This window comes from Miniopterus natalensis, chromosome 16 (assembly GCF_054644295.1).
Source record: "Miniopterus natalensis isolate mMinNat1 chromosome 16, mMinNat1.hap1, whole genome shotgun sequence".
Lineage (NCBI taxonomy): Eukaryota > Metazoa > Chordata > Mammalia > Chiroptera > Miniopteridae > Miniopterus > Miniopterus natalensis.
The window spans coordinates 28,595,763-28,617,575 of NC_142096.1; the positions used below are offsets into that span (position 1 = coordinate 28,595,763).

Consider the following 21,813-nt stretch of genomic DNA (forward strand, 5'->3'; position numbering starts at 1 on the left):
TGATTTCATGAGGATGAATCAAAGCCTGGAAATCTTGAGGTTTAACAAACGTTCCAGGAGATTCTAACGTACCCAGTCATAGGCATTTGAAAGCAGCAAGAAAACATGTTGACCAGTGGTGGCCCTCACCCCAGCCCTACAGGACTACATCCAGGTGGCAATGATTCCAATGATGCCGTCATATGGGGCCTGGGCAGCTGATCAAGGATACAATGAAAATTTCCAGAATCGGATCAAATGCTTTGGAAACGAGTCATTAATATAAGGCAGGGGACAGAAGTTGTTCCTGGACTACTTTCTTGGAAGGCACAAGTTGTGCCTGCTACTTGTTTTAATGCAGGAATGTATGTCAGCATCGCCAGGCCAGCAGTGTGAAGCCGATGAGATCCAGCGGTTCATGAAAAATACTAGTCAGAACAGTGCCAGGGAGGAAAAGGGTGGCAACTGCTGCTGCATAAGGCATTTTCATCTGTTTTTATAGACAGGCTCTATGAATCTTAAGGGGTTTCTCCCCTGAGGATTCCTATTGGGATGTAGGTGACATGCTCACTGACATACTACACAATATAAAACAAGAACATTCACCAAACATCATTCACCAGCATTGAGAGGTTACTGGTTACAGTGGGCAGGAAGGCTCTGAACAGCTATGGCATAGTTAACAGCAGGGTACCCAGCTAGTTGTCACAGGTGAGCCTCAGTGGGCTGGCTACGGGCAGAAGCAGCACCATGAAGGTTCCCCCAAAACAAATGTCCACAAGGGCAGTGCTCCATAGCAGACACTCTGTAGCAACATGAGAGGTCTTGAATTAGAAATGAGGTATCTTCTATGGAGACTCCCCTTCAGTAAAGCAGAACCACACTGAAAAGTCCTGAAGAGATTATATAGCTGGCAGGAGAAGCACTTTTATGTGCAGTATGGAAAGAAAACCACTTTCCTACGGGACTTTAGTCCCGTCCCTGACAATACCGCTATGTCTGAACCCGGCCATAGCAGTCTTGTCCATAGACATCCATTCCTGTCCCTTGCACAGAGCTGGCACTCAGTACACAGTTGTGAAACTGAATAAGTGGTAGAATAACCAGCAAAATCATGAATTATTCATCAAGTATTAACAGATTATTCCATTTCCCATTTTCTATGAAAAAATTGGTTTGGATTTTGGCGAGTTGGGAAGTTATCTGTTCCAGAATGCTTCTCGTCTTCAGTGTAAAATTTACATATTAATGATAGGCATGGAAAATTACATAATGAAAATGTGCTTTATTTCTAACTTTAAAAAATTTTTTTATTGAATTTATTGGTGTGACATTGGTTAATAAAACTATATAGGTTTCGGGTGTACAGTCCTATAGTATATCATTTGTACACTGTACAAATGTGTGTTCACCACCCCACGTCAAGTCTCCTATCACCATTTATCTCCCCTTTACTCTCTTCTAACTCCCCCCAGCCCCTTTCCTTCTGTAATCACCATGCTGTTGTCTGAATCTGTTGTTTTTGCTTAATCCCTTCACCCAGCCTCCCAGCCCCTCTCCTGTCAGTCTTTCTCTATGTCTATGAGTCTGTTTGTTTTGTTTTAGTTTATTTTGTTGTTCATTAGGTTCCACATATCAGTGAAATCATATGGTACTTGTCTTTCTCTGACTGGCTTAATTCACTGAGCATAATAACTCTCCAGGCCCATACACACTGTTGCAAAAGGTAAGATTGCCTTTGCTTTTATGGCTGAGTAGTATTCCACTGTGTAAATACACCACAGCTTTTTTATCCATTCATCTGCTGATGGGCCCTTGGGCTGCATCCAAATCTTGGCTATTGTAAATAATGTTGCAATGAACACAGGGGTGCATATGTTCTTTTGAATTAGCGTTGTTGACTTATTGATGGTAGCCATTCTAGCAGGTGTGAGGTGATACCTCACTGTGGTTTTACTTTGCATCTCTCTGAGGATTAGTGACATTAAGCATCTTCTTATATGTCTCCTGGCCATCTGTACGTCCTCTTTGGAGAAGTGTCTATTCAAGTCCTTTGCCCATTTTTTAACTGGATTGTTTATTTTATTGGTGTTGAGTTTTATAAGTCCTTCATAAATTTTGGATATTAACCCCTTATCAGATATATCATTGGTGAATATATTCTCCCATTCACTGGATTATCTTTTCATTTTGTTGACGGTTTCCTTTGCTGTGCAAAAACTTTAGTTTGATGTAGTCCCATTTATTTATTTTTGTTTCCCTTGCCTGAGGAGATATATCAGACACAATATTGCAGGGTGAGTGGCTGCAAATGAGATTTTGTGCATTGGCCCTTTAGGAGGGCACCTGTGCGTCTAGCAGATTTCTGTCTCTCCCTGGAAGACAGAATCCCCACTGGTTTTCAGAGCCGGACATTATGTGGGTGCTTCTTCCCGGCTCTGGGCTGGGAAGCCTGGCTTAGGGTTGAGACCCCCTGAAGTTGAGATATCCCTCCAGAATCTCAGCTGCTGCCTGTGGGAACGGGGCCAGGTCTTTTTGTGTCTCCTCCCTTCCTACCAGTCTCAATGTGGCTTCTTCTGTAAATCTATGGTTATAAGACTTCTCTTCAGATGGTGATTCAGGTTGCTTGCTCTGTATTTTAGTTGTACTTCCAGTTTGGTCCAGGGAGGAGGTGAGCGTAATGTTCACATACTCTGCTTCTATCTTGGATCCCTCCTCTCTAAAGACTTCTAAGTCATAACAGAAATGTGAACTTAGGCCCATAATAACCTATGCCAAAGACCTCAGTTTTTACTTAAAACAATAAATTCTACCATGTGTGTACAAGCACATGCTACTATGGACTGCATGTGTGCTCCCCAAATTCATAGGCTGAAGCCGTAACCCAAGTTGTGATGGTATTTGGAGGTGTGGTCACTGGGAAGTAAATAGGATTAGATTATATCATGAGTGTGAAACTCTTATGATGGAATTGGTGTCCTTACAAAAAGAGGAAGACACAGAGTTCTGTCACTCCCCTTGCATGCACCCAGGAGAGGTGAAGTGAGAACTCAGGTTCTGGTAAAGCTTTCTTTTCCCTGACCATGCCAACACCATGACAAGGTAGGAGAAGGTTCTCCATCCGTCAACCACCCTTTCCTTTCCCTTCCCACCTCTTGTCCTTGAGAAGTCTCACCCACACCAACCTCCCCTGCCTTGCCTTCCCCTACCCACCACTCAGCCTTAGGCACAAGTTGGGAGAAATCTCCCCAGCACCCACCTCCCTTTTCCTACCAACCTCTCATCCCAGGGATGAAGGCTCCCCACCACTACCTACTTATCTTTCCCAGCCTACCTCTTGTCCTTGAGATGTTTCACCAGAATTCACCCTCGTTTCCTTTCCCTACTTACCTCTCGTCTTTGAGAGCAAGTAGGAGGAGGCTCTGCACCACTCACTTCACTACCAGCCTCTCATTCTTGGGGAGGAGGCCCCCGCCCACCCTCCTTTCCTCTCCCTCCTGTCTGTACTGGGCTTGCCCTAACACATTTGCCACATTCCAGGGCAGCATTTCTTAGTCTTTTTTAACTCATGCTGTCACTTTGATAAACATAAAAATGTTATGCTCTACTTACTTCATTTTTAATATTAAGTGATACTAAGTACCTTGACTAAAAGGAAATTGTAAGTGGGACAACCAACCATACACATATAGTTTCTTGATCATACTCTCACCATGTCCCACTCCCCCTTCCTTAGTGACCACCAAAGTCTCATCTTGCCTTTCCTGGCTTAGCAACCTGACTTCACGTGAAGCAGAGTGACCCCTTGGGGCAGATTCACAAAGCCACCAAAGCTCACAAGACTGACGCAGAAGGCCAACTCATTATTTTACAACCACCAATGTCACACAGGCCAGGGCACTTGCCCTGGTAGCACCTGTGCATGCTCTCCTTGCGGTCGACCTCCACCAGAAACTCAGTCAACATGAGAAGGTTGCTGGTGAACACGGAGTCAGGACATGGAGCATGAGATGAATCAAATTTCTGAAGGCCTGGGGCTCAGCTGGCCTGATGCAGCCAACTCCTCAGTGGGGTCATCTTGCCAACAAAGCCACACACTGTTGGCCACAGTTCCCTGCATCCTTTCCCGTAATAGAAATGTCCTTCCAGTGCAACCGCTATACTCTAGCTTACTCTTGGCTCTGGCCAAGGCTCCTCTCTCCTCTGGATAGTGTTTGGATGGGTGCTGCCAACACTTTCCTCTGTGACTCTTTTTTTCTATACTCTTTGGGCGACCAATTCTGTCCTTAGATGTTTTAATATACTCAATCAGGTGACAACGAAATCTTGCAACTCTGAAACCCAGGTGCTCACTTATGAGCACTTTATATATCTCTGTGCAGTATCATGGGCTCATTTTAAAATTAAACTCTCAGAGGGCAACCTTTTCCTAAGTTCTTGGGGGATGACTTGCTGTGTCACTCGCACTGTGTATGTATGTAGTCACCTACACACATCCACATCTGTATACTCAAAGCCATCCCACAGGGCTATATTTTTTCCTTAGTTTTGAACTAAAAACATAAGATTTAACAAAGATGGTAAATATGTGAAAAGACTGCCAGCTCCTGGAGTAGCTAACTTACTATGAAAGTGATCTGAGAGTTAGTTCTGATGGCCTGCCTTTCCCAGGGTTAACAACTTCTCCGCATGACACATGCATTCCAAACAATAGAAACATTTATAGCTGAGATATATAAATTAAATGAGTGCTTGACTTAGAAAAAGTACTTGAAAACCCTTTTAGATGTGTCTGATTTGCTCACCCTGTAAGGCAGAGGGGAAAGCATGAGTTATGTTCCTTGGAGAACTTCGATAACAGTACAGAAAATACTTTCTAGACAGTTGCCGAAGGAAGTGCTGGCTGCGGGTTAAAAGGGACTGCAGCCTCCCTGCACCTTGTCTCAAATAGACCCGTTGTCACCCCCTGCTCTGGGGATATATTCATTACTGACCAACAACTAGTTTCCATGAAGCCAGTTTCACTCAGAAAGGGTGAAATTACATTTTCCCACAATATTTTTTTCCCTTAAATGCTTTTACACCATAAAAGGCTTTTAAGACCACTTAGTCTGGGAAACTGAGATGACCTTCCATATCATTTACCTCTTGGGAACACCTAATAGAAATCTATAGGGACCCCATTCCCCAATAGAATTAACAACAGAATCCAGAAATTACCATCTGCAGACAACAATAGGGAGTTTGTTTGCTTTCAAAGCCGCTCAATCAGTGCTGATTTGTGAAGCACTGTGGTTTCCTAACGTCAGCAGTGCAGGGGGGAGGAATGGGACAGTCCCTCGTGGGTGGCTGGACCTGGTTCCCAGCTCTTGCACCTTACAACAGATAGTTCGCCGATGTATTTAGGTACCAGGGAAGGGAGTTGATTTCATACCAGAAAATAGTTTCTTCCCACCTGAGGTCACCATAAAAATTGGAAGCTTCCCTCTCCTGACAAGACAAACACCCATATTAAATGATTTCAATCTCAGCCACAGGGTAAAATAATGCACACGAAGGAACCACCCGTGATCTATTTACTGCAGAAGCTACTCTAGGACAAGTCCATCACGCAGCCAGACTGGGCCTCGCCCCAGCCTCTCTCATAAATGCGCGGACTCTTCTTAACCTGGCCTTTTACTGCCTTCATTCTTTTCAGAAAGAAAATCCTGCTATTTCCTTCTCTTTCCTCCATCCTTTATTCTGCCAACTTTCTAGCTTTTATATGGATCTTGCTGTTCTGGTCCCTTCGACTTACCTTGCTCATTTAGTCCCAGCCATGCCCCGTGGGTTCCAAATTCTATCCCCCTCATTGGAACCAGATGTGCGCTGAGCACACATGTTGTGCAGGGTGCTAGTTATCCAGCTTGAATTAATAGAAACCAATGTGGAAAAACGCTTTACCAAGAAAATACAAATTTCGGCATTTAGAAACTTAGAACATTTTTGGTCTCGTCACCTAGAAATCTACTGAACCCTCAATCAATCCCCAGAAAGATGTTGATAAAATGATGGAGAAACACATAAAAATGGTGATGGTCATTTACTAACCAGTATATTATAGAAAGAATGGGGACAGTCTAGTTGGAAACCACTAGGAAGTGACTTCAATATTTAAACCTACAGCAAATATTTGCTTATTGCCTAACACTTGAGAAGCAGATAATCAGGACTGATTTTTATTTTCTGAAGTGGTCACTTTCTCTGCATCCATCATGACAAAGTCATCTCAACCTATACAGAGTCACCTGTCTTTAAGTGTATGTTTCTATACCTGCTAACCACATTCCTGGGAGCCTTAGTTCAGGTATATTTCAAAATTTACAGTTCGTATTGGCTCTTCTCTTACTGCCTCTGATTTGGGGTATTTGTTATAGCATCTGCAATGGTCACTAATTCTATCCCCCTCATTGGAACCAGATGTGCGCTGAGCACACATGTTGTGCAGGGTGCTAGTTATCCTAAACTTTCTTAGAATCAGATACTTCTTTTGGATTCCCATCTCCTTTACTACTCAGTTTGTTGCTGCGAGTGGGGAGGCAGGAAGGGAGCTACACTGGGGCATAAGCTGAATCTCCGGCACTAACACTCAGACTTTAGATATTTGCACTTGTTTCCTAGTATTTCTGTGATTCATGAAGCACAGACCTTTTAGTGAAATGGGAAAGAATCAAAAAAAAGGAAATCACGTGGTCTTACCTGGTTGGTAGAAGTCAGGCGATAGCTCCCTGGCCACCGCTCTCGCGATGTCGCACTCCTGGCGGGCAGCCAGTGCGGCCTGGTCCGCGGCATCAGCTTTGGCTCTGGCATGTGCAGTCCTGCAGGGAGCACAAAGGGCCAGTCATCAGGGTGGCACCTTGTTAATTACATACGGACAAGCAAACTGGCTGCAGCTGAAAAGCAATGCTAATTGTGATCTGGCCCTGCACCTGCACCAGCAAGACTTACAGCCCTGTTGCTGTGACATTTCAACAAAGACAACATGCACGAAACTACCAATAAAATGCCTCGGTCCTTCTTTCAAGAGACATGAAGGATGGCCGTGTTCTGTGCAGCTTGATGCAAAACTCGCTGGATGGAATCTCCTGTTCACTTTGGTGGCCATTCCTCTTCCCAACCATGGAGAGTAGAATCAGAGCATATGAATCAACATGGTGTTTGTGGACTTAATTGTGGAATTTGATTAAGAAGGGTCTGCCCAGTGCTATGTGGGTAAAGTAGCTCTCTGGGGGGAAGAAAATAAAACGCTGATTTGTAGCACTGACCAATTTCCATGGTATAAATACTCCCACCACAGACAATTTCAGGCTATGAGCCTGATGCCACGGAGTGTGTGGTTGGGAAGAGATGCACGCAGTCGGGTCTCACGAGCCTGCAGGACCAGATCTCCAGGCCTGCTCTAAGAATGTGCTCAGGGGGATTCCAAGGAGAAGTGCTCCTTTTTTTGTTGTTAACCATCACCAGGGGATATTTTTTCCATTGCTCTTTCAGAGAGAGTGGGAGGGTGGGGGGGGGGGGGGAGAGAAACATCGATGTGAGAGAGACATATCAATTAGCTGCCTCCTGCACACACCCCAACCGTGGCCAGGGATCAAACTGCAACTCAGGCACATGCCCTTGACAGGGAATTGAACATAAGACCCTTCGGTTCACGGGGCAACACTCCAACCACTGAGCCACACCTGTCAGGGCTGGAGTAGTTGCTCTTTAAGCATGTTTGTTGGATAAAACCCAAAGGTGACTGGCAGAGAGGAGGAAATGGCCTTTTTCAGTCTTCTCTCTCCCGGCCCATAGTTCCTCACTCAGACCTCTTTCTAGAGGACTGGGGCAGGGAGAAGGCAGCAGGGGGAACGATGGGACTTTTTATGGCAACAACAGGGATTTGCCGATTTGATTTCTGCCTGCCCGAGAAGAGGGGATTGTGTGACCGAGAACTCTGGGTCATCCACTCCAAAGGAGAAGACCTTGGCCAGTTAATACTTGGCTGATGATCACAAACACCTATTTCTTACTACTTTGTAAACTTTCTATTCTATCTCATAAGCACCAGGCAGGGCTATAGATAACTACTAATAAAAAGTCTAAAAGAGAGGCGTTGGGAAATGGCACTGTGCCCTCGCTGGTCTTTGGAGAGAAAACACAGATGGCAGCTGGAGGCGGCGAGCAGACCGAGTTCCAGGAAGAAGAAACAGGAGGCTGCGCTCTGACCTGAGACCACGGGGCTAACTGGTAGGAGGCCCCATTCTCCAGTTACTTTCTCCAACTATGTCCTTTCATCCTGGGCTCTCCTGGGGCCGTTTCACTCCTACTTATGACCTAGCCCGGCGGCTTGATGTACTGGGCGTAAGCTCACGAAGACTGGGATTTTAAAGTTCTGGTCCTTGGCTTTATGCGTAATACACAGAACACTGCCTGGCACACAGTTTTTATTGAGGGCTTGTTTTATAAATGAATGAATGATGCTTCCTTAGAAATAGCTGAGTAGTTACTTACACCTGAGTGGACTGACGAAACTACAGAAACAGTAAGAAGATCAGTGGCTGCCAAGGGTCCAGGGTGAAAGTGGGTGAGGGATGAACAAATGGATCATGGGATTTTTAGGACAGTGAGACTATTCTGTGCAACACTAGTAATGGGGGATACACGACATTATGCATTTGTCAAAGCCCACTGAACCCTAATGCAAGCATGGACTCTTGTTCATACTGATGTATCAATATCGGTTCATCAACTGTACCAGATGTACCCGCTAATGCAAGATGTTAAATAATAATGGGAGAAATGGTGTGGGTGAGGGGGGAGGAGGTACATGGGAACTCTCTGTACTGTCTACTTAATTTTTCTATAAACTTAATATTGCTCTAAAAATAAAATCTTTTAATGAAAAAGGAGTGGATCAATGTTCAATCATCGAAATTGTTATTTCTGACTCCTGGAGGGTGCTTCGATGATCCCTATCTGAAGGGTATCATGAAATGGAGACAAAGTCAAGAGGGCTGGGACATACTCCTAAACCACCAGCTTTGTCACCCATCAGGGCAGCCATCACTGAGGACAGGTGCCATGTATGGTGCCTGAGCATCTATGGGGGCCTCTGTTACGTTCTGCCAGCTTCCCAGCCTCTCAAGTCCTTTTCCCCAGAATTGGTTTGCATGTTATCTGCTATTCTCAGCTAGAGCCTAGTCATGTCCAGGTATCATCATAAATGAAACCGTAAGTACAGTTACGCTGCTTTGTAATAAGACCTGCTAGCCCTTCAATGACAAATTTACAAAACTCAAGTACCAACGACTTATTCTGATACAATCACAACCCACCACCACAGCGTCAAATAAAATGGAGGCATTATTTTGGCCACTTTTTACAATATGCTAAATGAACACAGACAAACGCTGCTTAACTTTTCTGCAAATATATTTTGGAAGCAGCATCAGGGACGCCTTAACCCTTTCCTGTTTCACTTGCTCTTTCCTGTAAGACCAAACAGGGAGGGGGGACATTTCCATCTAGTGCCCATCCGTGTGTCAATTCTCTCGCACTGCTGAGGAGTCAAAACCATGTTCGACCCTGAGACCAGAGGTCTGCTTGGGAGCTTTCGGTAGCCCTGGATCTGATCCCAAGAAGTAGAAGAGAACAGGAACTCACTCTGACTTGGCGGTCACTACCAGCTTTGTGTGGCCAGACCACTGATACGTGTCGATTTTGCCTGGGGGAAAATCTGGGCTCGAGCCTGGCTCCTATTAGTGAATTCATGTGTTCACACCCCAGGCTCAGATCCAGAGCAACACACGGCCCCTTTAATCAGCTAGCTGGTAAGACATGCCGTTGTTCATGGGTAGGGGGTGGGGGTTTGGGCTGGTCAGTTTGGAGAGATGAGCTCAGTCAGCTTACAGGGGATGCCCTGCTGCTGTCGCTGGTTGCATGGAAAAAACACATGCAAAGGAGCACGCAGGCCCAAGAACCTCTCAATCAAATGACTGCTGACACCCATAATCTTCAGACCCTCACCAGTCTTCAAATACCATCATCACATACACTTTCTCCCATAAGACACAGTCAAAAGTAAATGAAAAGCAACTTCTCTCTGGCATTTGCCGTTGACTTTCTTTTAGGGTTATATTTTTAGAAATAAACCAAAGTGTTAACTAGTGGAGAGTTACTACGTAGGGGTGAAGAGGTACAGACACCTGGGCAGCCAGTTCAGCTCACACGGCAGCTAAGTGACTCGCTCCTGGACAGGAGCCCTGCAAAGGTCACCTGTGAATGTGGAAACCATCACTGTGGAAGTTCCAAACATGGCATCACTTGTACTTAAGAACTTAATTACAACTTATTTTTCCAATCGATAATTTTATGAGAATCTGAGCTCCCCCCACCCTTAATGACTGAAATAGTTTCATGTCACCTTACTCAGAACAAAATAGCCTAGCTTTCCCAATATTTCTTAAGCATAATGATACTTTTACCAAAAAAAAACATATAAACAATACACTGAACATACCCAGCTAAGGTAGTATAGGTCCCTTACATGTGTGTCCCAACTTCTAACTTTCAGTCTTTTATACATCTATTCACTGACATAGCTGATTACAACTTCAATCTAGAAAGGACAGTGGTTCTGTTCAAGGTAAAACTGCATACAATAGTTACATATTTTTCTATTTCTACTTTTTATATATTCTTTTCCCAACAATAAGCTGCTCCCAAAAATATGCTGATTTTGATGTCTTTTTTTTTTTAATTTTCACCCAAGGATATTTTTTTCCATTGATTTTTTTTCAGGGTGAGTTGAAGGGAGGGAGGCAAAGAGGGAGAGAGAAACATCAATGCGAGAGAGATACATCAATGCGAGAGAGATACATCGATTGCTTGCCTCTCACATGTGCTTGACCAGGGATTGAACCTGCAACCCAGGTACTGCCCTTGACCGGCAATTGAACCAATGACCAGCAACTGAACCCACGACCCTGGGGTGTGCAAGCAGACACTCGAGCAACACTAGCCAGGGCTTGATGTCTTTTTAAAATTTGTTATATTAAATCAAAGTTTACTGATCTGTTTGATGGCAAAGGCTATTGTCTATCTGGTTCAGGGGCTATACATGTGATTTGCTTTGATGTCCAAATATTTTAAAAAAATTATTAGCAAAATTTAAAAAGAGCGATTATACGTAAGAATCTAAATCTCAGTCGATGGCAAGGCCAAAATCCCTTGCGTCACCCTTGATGCCTCCCCTTCTCTCACATGCCACATCCCCGGTCAGCAAATCCAGTTGGCATTTCTTTCCAGATATATCCCCAATCCAACCTCATCACTGCTCCTGCCCTGGTCACATCACTGTCATGTGTCACCAGGACACTGCAAAGGCCGAACTGACCTCCCTGCTTCTCTCCTTGCTGCCAACTATTCCATTTCCCTTTCAGCTCATGGAAAGTGCCTGATAATAACCAAAACTCTTTCCTGGGTTATGGCATCATGGTAAGAAAATGCAAGATATATGACCTGCTAGCCTTCCTTTTAGCCTGTGACGATTCATTTATGAGAGACCTAGATTTGCGAAAACGAATGATTTTGTGCATACAGTTATAGCCCCTTTTAAGAAGAAATCAGTCTAAGCAAGGAAGCTTCTTGATATTAACAAGAACTAAGTGGCTCTACAGATCTCAGCCAAAAAGCAGAGGCTTGATGTCTAAGTCACTGGTCTTTCCATCTGGATTTGGTTCTCTGATAAGACTGACCCAGCAAGGCTCAGGAAAAACACTCCTGCTAAGGTACGTGGGGTTCCTTAGATGTTTGTCCCAATTTCTAACTTTCACTCTTTTATACATCTATTCACTGACATGGCTCACAACAATTTTTTAATCTAGAAAGGACCATGATTCTGCTAAAGCTCCATCCTCAGTAAATTTGGGCTAGGAAGACAACTTCTTATGGGTCAATCTTTATATTTATTCTTTCTTGAATGTTAATTTTCTCCCAGGGTTGCTTTTTTTTTTTTTTTTTTAAAAGGACCTAGATAGTAACTTCAAGACAGAAGTCTTAAGTCCTGGTTAAAAACTTGTTACATCATCAGCAAACATCTGTCTTTCTTGCCAGGGCAGGAGTTCACGTCCTACTTTCCTAAAAGCGACACCAAGTTATTTAGATATAAAATGTAAACTAAGGGGCTTGATATCCCAATTGAAGTTTGGTATTTGATCTTTCAAAGGCCCCAACTCCAGAGGTATGATGATACAGGCTTTGAAAGCACTAATACTCACAGACTAGGCTAAAGCCAGTCTAGGCCACAGATAATCCTTGTCCATGAGATCAAAAGTTAAACCACATTACTTTATCAGAGAAATCTCTTCAAAGAATCATAATTCATATCACACCCTTAGCTTTTTATCAAGGGGAGACAAGAGGAACCAAGATTTATATGAAGAGTGTTTACATACCTTTTATAAAATGTGGTTCACTGTGTGTATCCCTGTCATGTTTATAAAGATCTAGGTGAGACATTCCCCTTAAAGTTTAGTGCCAGGAAAAACTTGGTCTCTGATGATAAACCAGTGTGCTTCCTGTATCATACATAAGAATTACATAATTTTTATTTCCCTTTTTGTTAAGGCTACTGAGAAACTTGGAGCAAATTCACCCTCAATCCATGTGTATGGTTATCTTCCCTAACTACACGGCTTTAACATTCCCCAGTGTCAGAAAAGCTACTGTATGTGTGATTCATCATAATGCCCTTGCAAATCCTTTTTGGAAACTGGCAGGATATTGAAAAAAAATTACTGGCTCAATAAAGCTCTCTGTTTTCTGAACTCTAGCCCCCACAGTGTGTTAATGCTCGGGGACATATGTAATAACTTGGGGAAAACTGAACGTACTAGTCAACTTCCTGTGTAGGACTTTTTTCTATATCCAGAACATTTTCAAGCTTGGAAAATAAGTCCTCATTGTTAAGTACTTTACAGACTTTATTCCCTAAAATTTGATCAAATTTCATAAGCTTAAAGGCTATATTCTCTGGGTAGGCCAGGTCAAATGCACATTTCTAATCCCCAGTTGAAATATGCCACATAATTGGCCCTTTTTTACTTTATTCTGAGTTTTATAGAATTTATCTAAAATTTACTCTCACAAGTAAAGTCATTTTTAATGAGGTCATTCTGAAGTTCAGAAACATTACCACTGCCTGGTCGGGTGTGGCTCAGCGGCTGAGCATTGACCTATGATCTAGGAGATCAAGGTTTGATTCCCAGTCTGGGCACACGGCTGGGTTGTGGGCTCAATCCCCAGTGGGGGACATGCAGGAGGCAGCCAATCAATGACACTCTTATCATTGATGTTTCTCTCTCTCTCCTCCCTTCCTCTCTCTGAAATCAATAAAGATGTATTTAAAAAACAAACAAAAAAACAACATTACCACTAAAGATTAAAATTTAACTTTGAAATAGAATCACCTGCAACCCACTGAATGGGAGAAAATATTTGCTGACCATATATCTGACACTGGGCTAGTATCCAGAATATATAAAAAATGACTACAACTCAATACCAACAAAAGACCCAATTAAAAACTGACAAAGGACTTGAATAGACATTTCTGCAAAGATGACATACAAATGGCCAATAAACATGTGAAAAAAATCTCAACATCACTTACATTAAGAGAAATGCAAATCAAAATCATAATGAGATAACACCTCACATCTATTAAGATGGTTACTATAAAAAAACCTCCAGAAAATAACGTGTTAGTGAGGATGCGGAGAAATTTTAAACCTTCTGCACTATTGGTGGGAATGTAAAATGTTGCAGCTGTTGGAGACAGTATGGTGGTTTCCTAAAAATTAAAAATAGAATTACCATATGATCCACCAGTTCTATTTCTGGGTATATACCACAAAGAGTGAACAGCAGAGTCTCAAAGAGATCTTACACCTCCGTGTTCAAGAAGCATCACTCACAATAGTCAAAAGGTAGAAACAACCCATGTCCATCAATGAACGAATGAATGGATAAACAAAATGTGGCAGATATAGTCATATGCTGCATAATGGTGATTTGGTCAATGATGGACCGAATATATGATGGTGAGCCCATGAGATTATAATAATGGAGCTAAAAATGTCCTGTGGCCTGGTGACTCAGCTGTTGAAGAACATCCTATGGCCTGGTGACTCAGCTGTTGTATTGAAAAGCATTACTCACATGTTTATGGTGACGCTGTGTAAACAAACCTACTGTGCTGCCTGTCACATAAAAGCACAGCACATACAATTGCAGTCGTGCGCTAGACCATCTAGACTGGAGTAGGTGCGCTCTGTGATGTCTGCAGGATCACAGAACCACCTTATGACACATTTCTCAGAACGCATCCTGGATGCGAAATGGCCCATGATTGTACATACATAGAATACTATTCAACCTTAAAAATGAAAGAAATTATGGCACCTGTTTCAACATGGGTGAACCTTGAGGACACTATGCTCAGTGTAGTAAGCCAGTCATGAAACAACAAAGGCCGTATAACTGCATTCACCTGAGGTACCTAGAAAGAGTCACTCATAGAAAGTAGCAGGGTGGTGGCCAGGGGTCAGGGAGAAAGAACGCGGCGCTGTTATTCAATGAGAGTGGAGGTGTAGTTGCGCACGAGGAGAAGGTTCTGGAGACTGGCTGCCCAACAACGCGAAGGCACTTAACACTACTGACCCGCACACTTAAAGATGGGTAAGATGGTACATTTTAGGCTATGTGTATTTTTAAAAATAAAGAATTGTACAAGTATTTCTAGAGCATCCTATGTATCCAGAGGATGTGAGGAGAAAAGACCAGAGGTTGGGCTCTCAGATGAGAAGTTGCAGGAATCGCAGCCAGGGCCTGCGGGAGAGCTGTAGAAAAGGGCCAAAGGACACACGAAGGGAACGATCAGCATTCTGAAACACCAGGGCGGTCTCCAAGTCTGCACTGCCAGCCCCTAAAGTAAAGCCTGAAACAGAGGCTGCCCTCAACAAGCACTGGTGGAATGGAGAAATGGGTAAGAAGGATGGAAACATAAGGGAAACCCCAAGACTCCTAACTTGGTATCCAGATGCATGGCTTTGCTACAGACGGCAACTGTGCAGGTGGGAACAGGAGACGGCCTGAAGGTGATGACAGGTTCCGTTTTAGAAGAGTAGGATCTTACATGACACAGGCATTCGCAGGGCTGCAATGCAGCGTAAAGGTCAAGGGCAGAAACCGGGAGGTGGGCATCACGATCACAGAGGATGAGTTCACGACAGGTGCATGAACCCATCAAGTCAGTGAGTCAAAAAAGCAAAGGACTGAAGACAGACAAAAGTGCCGGTGGGACTCGGTGAAGGACACATGCGCAGTGAGAGGCAGCAGGGTGCAGGTGGAAGGTGGACTTCCAATAGAACCACTCAAAGTTCTTGGATAAATCTGTGCTCCTGTTAGGAGGTAAGTGAGCCAGATCACAATGTGTCCCTTCCCTGGGGCAGCAGTCACTGTGACGCACTGTTAGAGCCTGAGGAAGGGGTGGCTTGTCCATCCTGCCACGTGCTGGAGGAAGCTGAGGGCCGCACAGGCTGATGAATTTGCTAAGAAGCTTTGAGAGGGCAGTTCTAACCCGAAGGCCACTGCGGGAGCCAGACGGAAGGGGGTCGGTGAGGAAAGGGGCACAGGAAGCAGGTGTCAGCCACATACTGGAGACTTTTGACCCAGAAAGGAAGGAGGAAATTTGGAGAGTAACCAGAACGATGAAGGGAGTCAAGGGAAAAGACGTTTCACTCGTGGCTTAAGGAAACAAGAGCTGATCCTGTTGGAAGTTGGGAAGAAAGATGCCCAGAGAAGAAAATGAAGAAGCTTTGAGAAGGTGACAATTGTTGGAGTCGGGTCCTAGATGAAGCAAAGGAAATGGGGAAAAAAATTTAAGGACCGTGATGGGTTGATCCAATGTGTTAAGGTGATTTGAAGGATCCTAAGCTTAAGAGCGAGAGCGAGCAAGCTGTGGGCTTTAGAACCAGACAGACCTGGGTCAATCCAGTTTATCACATACAAGCCATGTAACTTTAGCCTCAATTTCCTTACCTGTCAAATGGGGATGATATCTTACAGAATTGTTCTGCATCAGAACTGATTTATATGAAGTACTTAGCACTCACTCACTGAGGGTATTTCGTGGATAAATGGTCATTATTAGTCTTCTGCTGAGACTTTGGCTGGGAGGAAGACTCTGGGGGTTCAAGTGGTGAAACTTTGGAATCAGCACTGTATAAAGTGCTATGGATGGCAGGAAGGAGTATTAAAACTGCTGGATGGGACCAGGAGGACCTGACTTCAGGCCGATAGGATTCTGAGCAGGGCTCTCACTCTGGGAGAAGCAGGGGAGGTAGGAGGTGGCCTTGACGCAGGGTAGAGACTCGAGCGAGGGTGGGGAAGTCCCCACTGCAGAACTTTGGGTAGGGAGTAAGGGCACATGGCTTGACGGTAGACCCTGGGCCAGAGGAAGTTGAAGGGATTCAGTTAGGATCAAGTGAAAAACGGGGAGGAGATAACTGTGAAGTCTATACATGCAGGTTGCTATTACAGATTTAGGTGCTTTTTAATTAATCGAAACAAGGCTCTGTCCTTCCCATGGCAGACTCTGTAGAAACTGCCCTATTCTGACTAAATTCGGTTTACTACTAGAGTATTTCTTTAGTTCGAATGGTCAGCTAGTAGGCTTTTGGTAACAAAAGGGGGGGTCAAGTTATTTTAAAATGGATGCATACTATATAAAACAAAACCAGGCAGAATCATGACTACATTTTCTGCTGTAACAGAAACATCTGGATGTGCCCGATAGGAACTTTGCAACCCTGGGAACCTGAGAAGACCCTCTGGGTAGCTTGTCCTTTACTAATGGTCTATTATGGGCACGAATCAAAGTATGACTAATGATTAGAGCAATTTAAGACTATCTAATGGTCAAAACGCATCACGGCAGCTAGCAGTGTTCAGCCGAGGCGGACCCAAGCTCCACTTACTGCTGCAAACGCCCACTAAAGGCGCACTCTGTGGTGCTCAAATTCTCCATTGTGTAAGTCCTTACACATTTTTAAAAAAAATTAAGCAAACCTCCTCAAAAATGACAGGACCCTTTAGAACTCCTCCTACTCACAGTTGAGACACATTCTCCTAGGTAACAAAACCCCCATTTTCTATATTATATTACCTAAAATGTTTTTCTAAATTCTGTAACTATGTATGGCAACAGAAGTTGACTTATTATGGCGATCACTTCACAAAGGACACAAAGATATAATCCTTATGTTGTATACCTGAAATGAATATAATGTATGTCAATTATTACATACATTATAAAAAATAAGAAAATTAATTATAAATTATAAAAAATAAGAATAAAATTAACATCAGTATCATAAAAAAAGGCTCTCTACAACTGCTCAGTCTACCAGTTCACCCCTTCCCTTTGTCCTGTCTTGACAGCTTAAATGCTGAACAATAAAAGGATCTACTCCTTTATCGGGCATTTGATGCTGAACTGTCTGAACAAGAACTTGCTTGGGACTGGCCATGAAAACCATCCTGCATCTTAAGCTGCATCACATTCGACATACACATTTTGAAGTGGTTGAGTTGATGAGAGGACTGCTTTGTGAGGAATGCCGAAATAGTAGGGTACAGTTATTCTCAGCTAACTAGTTTTATTCACCTCACGTTTCCTTGTAGAAATTGTAATTCAGTTATTACCTTCATTTATTTCATGCCTGGTCTGTAACATTAAATCACTCAATAGTTCAACCAAGAACTCCTTGATGATTTTCACTTTAAATCATCAGTCTTTTGCTGCGACAGATATTCGGGACAACAATCTAATGAGCACAAATGATTTGCTCTGATTTGTGGTAACCTTCTGGTTTTGAGGAAGTGCCTCTTGAAAGTTCTGCTTTACCAGACAGATTAAAAACCACAATTAGGGCTGGAAGGGCCTCTGAGAGCCCTGTGGTCAATTCCTTTTCTTTCTGTAGGGATCTGAGACTCAGAGAGGCTAAGTAACATATTCAAAGTCACACAGCAATTCAGTGGGATGAATGGGCAGAACCCGGGTCTCCTAACCTATGGGCAAAGCTGGGTGACTATGCTGTGAAAAGAAATTTCTGTGCTACTTCTAGATTTTGCTTTAGCAAACATGCTGTCATTTAATTATTTCATCTATACATTTTTTTCTGCTATAAAAGTTCATTCACAGTCATAGTTCTATCTTCTTATATTCATATTTTCTTTCTGAGTCTGTAGCCCTCTTTCTTTCTCTATTCAATTCTTTAGTTTTAATAAATTTCTGATTCCCACTGAAAAATGCAAAATTTGAGCTTTCTTCTCCTACATATATATGTATTTTTAAAACCAGTTTTGGCTGACTTCCAAATGAAATAACACAGCTTAGAAAACATCTCACTGGAGACTATAGGAAAGATTTGGTTTTCATCAAGGTTATTCTTTAAGCGGGAACATTTTTAGGTGGTGTTAAAAATACTGCAGATTCATCCAACTCATAGTTGCCTTCCCCAAATCACCAAATTAGTAATTAACACCTCTAAATTTAAAAGGAAATATCAGAAGATCATTCAGTTTTTCCTGAATTCTTAAAAAATTTCTTTCTTTTCCTCATGAGAATCTCAAAAAATTTCTGTTGTGATTTTACCTGTTTTTAGCACTTGCTGTGTTAAATAGAAAATAGAAAATTTTTATCTCAATACTCAACAGGTAAAGTAATAGCGTATCCAAGGACACTGAGGAAAATGCAGGCAGAAACAAATACATAAACCAGTGTGACTGGTTTTCTGCTTTTAAATAAAAATAACACTCGGTACAATTAAGGGAGGGCAATGGCAGTTTTGAAGATGAATGTGTGTACATCGAGGTAAAAAACGTATACATACTTCTCCTTCGTTGATGATGGTAACATGCAAGGCAGGATTCAAATAAAGTAAATAAAAGAATCATGTTAAATGCTGGCTCAAACGATAGGAATGTTTTCATTCTGGTCCTGAGAGACTGCAGTGATCTGCTTCAATACTACTACATCCTTATGGGGCTTATAATACTTGGCATTTTCTTGACCAGAAGTCTGCTGTCTGCCGGACACATTCTGGTGAACTTTTAACCTCTGTTTTTCTTCATGGTGGAATTGACTCGGGGCCTGGGATGCGCGCCTGTCGGTAGGATGGGCAGACGCCTGCCGCAGTCCCTGGGGAATGCAGGGTCTGCCTTCTGTGACTCCATTCCTTAGTGACAGATGCATTAACAGGAATGGAACTAGTCCTCACCAATCTGAGGTCCACACTGAGCCCGAAGAATCTCAAGAAGAATTCCAGGCAGAGAAGGCATGCCACACCCCCCAAATATGGGGGATGTGATTAATGCTAAGGTAAGAATTTCCCTTCAGGCCAAAGAATTCAAAATCTACTGACTACTATCTTGTAACTGGGGGAAAGTCAGGCTGACCTCAGGAGGGACAGGGAGAATTATCTGCCAAACCAAACCTGCCCTCCCCCGGTTGGGAGATAGATGTCCAGTGTGGGTCGCAAGGCCCGGCTGCTTTGCTGGCTTCTGACAGCAGCCCTAGATAGAGGCCTCTGGGTCTACCTCTGAGCATCGGGCCACTTTCCAAGTTATGTTTCCTGAATGTGCTACATCTTAGCCAGCGGCATGAGTGCTGAAAACAACTCTTCCTTCCTTTTCAATACAATCATAGCTCCTACCGAAATGACAAGATTTGGTGGCAAAAGGGGGTGCCCTCACCTTCTGGTTGCTCTGCGCTCTCTGAAGTAGGAACGTGAAAATACCCTTGCATTTAAGGCACAGAACCCTGGAGCCTTGAGAGGCTCTGTGGGATTCTTAGTAGAAACCATAAAATGCATTTATATACAATTTTCGACTCAAATAATGCTGCAATGGATGTGACAGAATGGGATACTTCACATTGTTCACTTTGTTCTGGCATGAATGAAGTGTGGTGCAGAAAACCCTTTTATAGTTTCATGTGGAGTCGCTTTGGGTTGACCAGTTATCCTGAAAATGTGAGGGACATTAAGGAAAGGAGAGGCCTCTGAGAGTCAATCATAATGTTCAGAACAAGCCCATTCTTCCTTCTTAAACTATTTCAGGAAACTGAAGAGGAAGAAACACTTCCAAACTCATTCTGCAAAGCCAGCATTACCCTGACACCAAAACCAGACAAAGACATTACAAAAAAAAAAATTACAGGCCAGTATCCTTGATGAACACAGATGCAAATATCTGCAACCAAATATTAGCAAACCTGATTCAATAATACATTAAAAAGATCATATACCATGATCAAGTGGGATTTATCCCAGGATGCAAGGATGGGTGAACATCCATAAATCAACATGATATACTGCATCAACAAAATGAAGGCTAGAAATCATATGTTCATCTCAATAGATGCAGAAAAAGTATTTGACAAAATTCAATCTTTTAATTTTTTTTAATATATCTATTGATTTCAGAGAGAGGAAGGGAGAGGGAGAGAAAGAGATAGAAACATCAATGATGAGAGTCATTGATCGGCTGCCTCTTGCACGTCCCCGACTGGGGATTAAGCCCACAACCTGGGCATGTGCCCTGACTGGGAATCGATTTCCTGGATCCTAGGTCGATGCTCAACTGCTGAGCCATGCCTGGCCGGGCCAATATCTTTTTATGATAAAAACTCAACAAAATGGGTAGGGAAGACGCACGCTTCAACGTAATAAAGGCTACATATGACAAACCCACAGCTAATATACTCAGGTGAAACGCTCAGAGCTTTCCCCCTAAGTTAAGGAATAAGAGAAGGATGCCCCTATCACCACTTCTCAACATGGTATCAGAAGTCCTAGCCACAGTAATCAGACAAGAAATAAAAGCATCCAAATTGGAAAGGAAGAAGTAAAACTCTCACTATTTGAAGATAACATGATATTAGACATAGAAAACCCTAAAAACTCCACCAAGACTATTAGAACTAATAAATAAAGTTGCAGGATAGAGAATCAACATACAGAAATCTGTTATATTTCTATACAACAATAATGGTCAGAGAATAAATTAAGAAAACAATCCTATCTATAATTACATCAAAAAGAATAAAATACCTAGGAATAAATTTGTCCAAAGAGGTGAAAGACCTATACTCTGACACTATAGATCATTGAAGAAAAAAGCTGAATAGGATACAAATACGTAGAAGGATATACCTTGCTCATGGATGGAAGGGCTAATATTGTTAAAATATCCTTACTGCCTAAAGCAATGTAAGATTCAATGTAATCCTTATTAAAATATAAGAAGCATTCTTCTCAGAACTAGAATAATCCTAAAACTTACATGAAACCACAAAAGACCCCCAATTAGTCACAGAAACCTTGAGAAAAAAACAAAGTGGAAGATATCATGCTCCCTGAATTCAAACTATACTACAAAGCTACACTAATCAAAACAGTATGGTACTGGCATAAAAACAGATATATAGATGACTGGAGTAGAATAGAGAGCCCAGAAAGAAATCCTCGCTTACATGGTCAATTAATCTACGATAAAAGAGGCAAGGGCATGCAATGAGGTAAAGGTAGTTTCATTGAAGTGGTGTTGGGAAAACTGCACAAACGCATGCAAAAAAAATAAAACTGGACTACTTTCTTACACCATATGTAAAAATAAAAAAATGAATTAAAGGTAAGATCTGAAACCATAAAACTTCCAGAAGAAAACATAGCAATATTTTTTTGTATA

The 21,813-nt window shown here is 42.6% G+C and overlaps 1 protein-coding gene across 1 annotated transcript in view; it reads right to left on the reverse strand.

Annotated features, from left to right (window-relative positions):
• The window catches only part of LOC107539566 (junctophilin-1), a 29,689-nt gene extending 12,600 nt beyond the window's left edge, over nucleotides 1-17,089 (reverse strand). Inside the window, exons 1-2 of the mRNA XM_087825589.1 lie at nucleotides 17,040-17,089; nucleotides 6,718-6,836 (exon numbers count right to left, since the gene is read on the reverse strand). Of these exons, the coding sequence (XP_087681715.1) occupies nucleotides 6,718-6,836; nucleotides 17,040-17,089 (169 nt within the window). The remainder of the gene's footprint in view (nucleotides 1-6,717; nucleotides 6,837-17,039) is intronic.
• Between the last annotated feature and the right edge of the window lie 4,724 nt (nucleotides 17,090-21,813).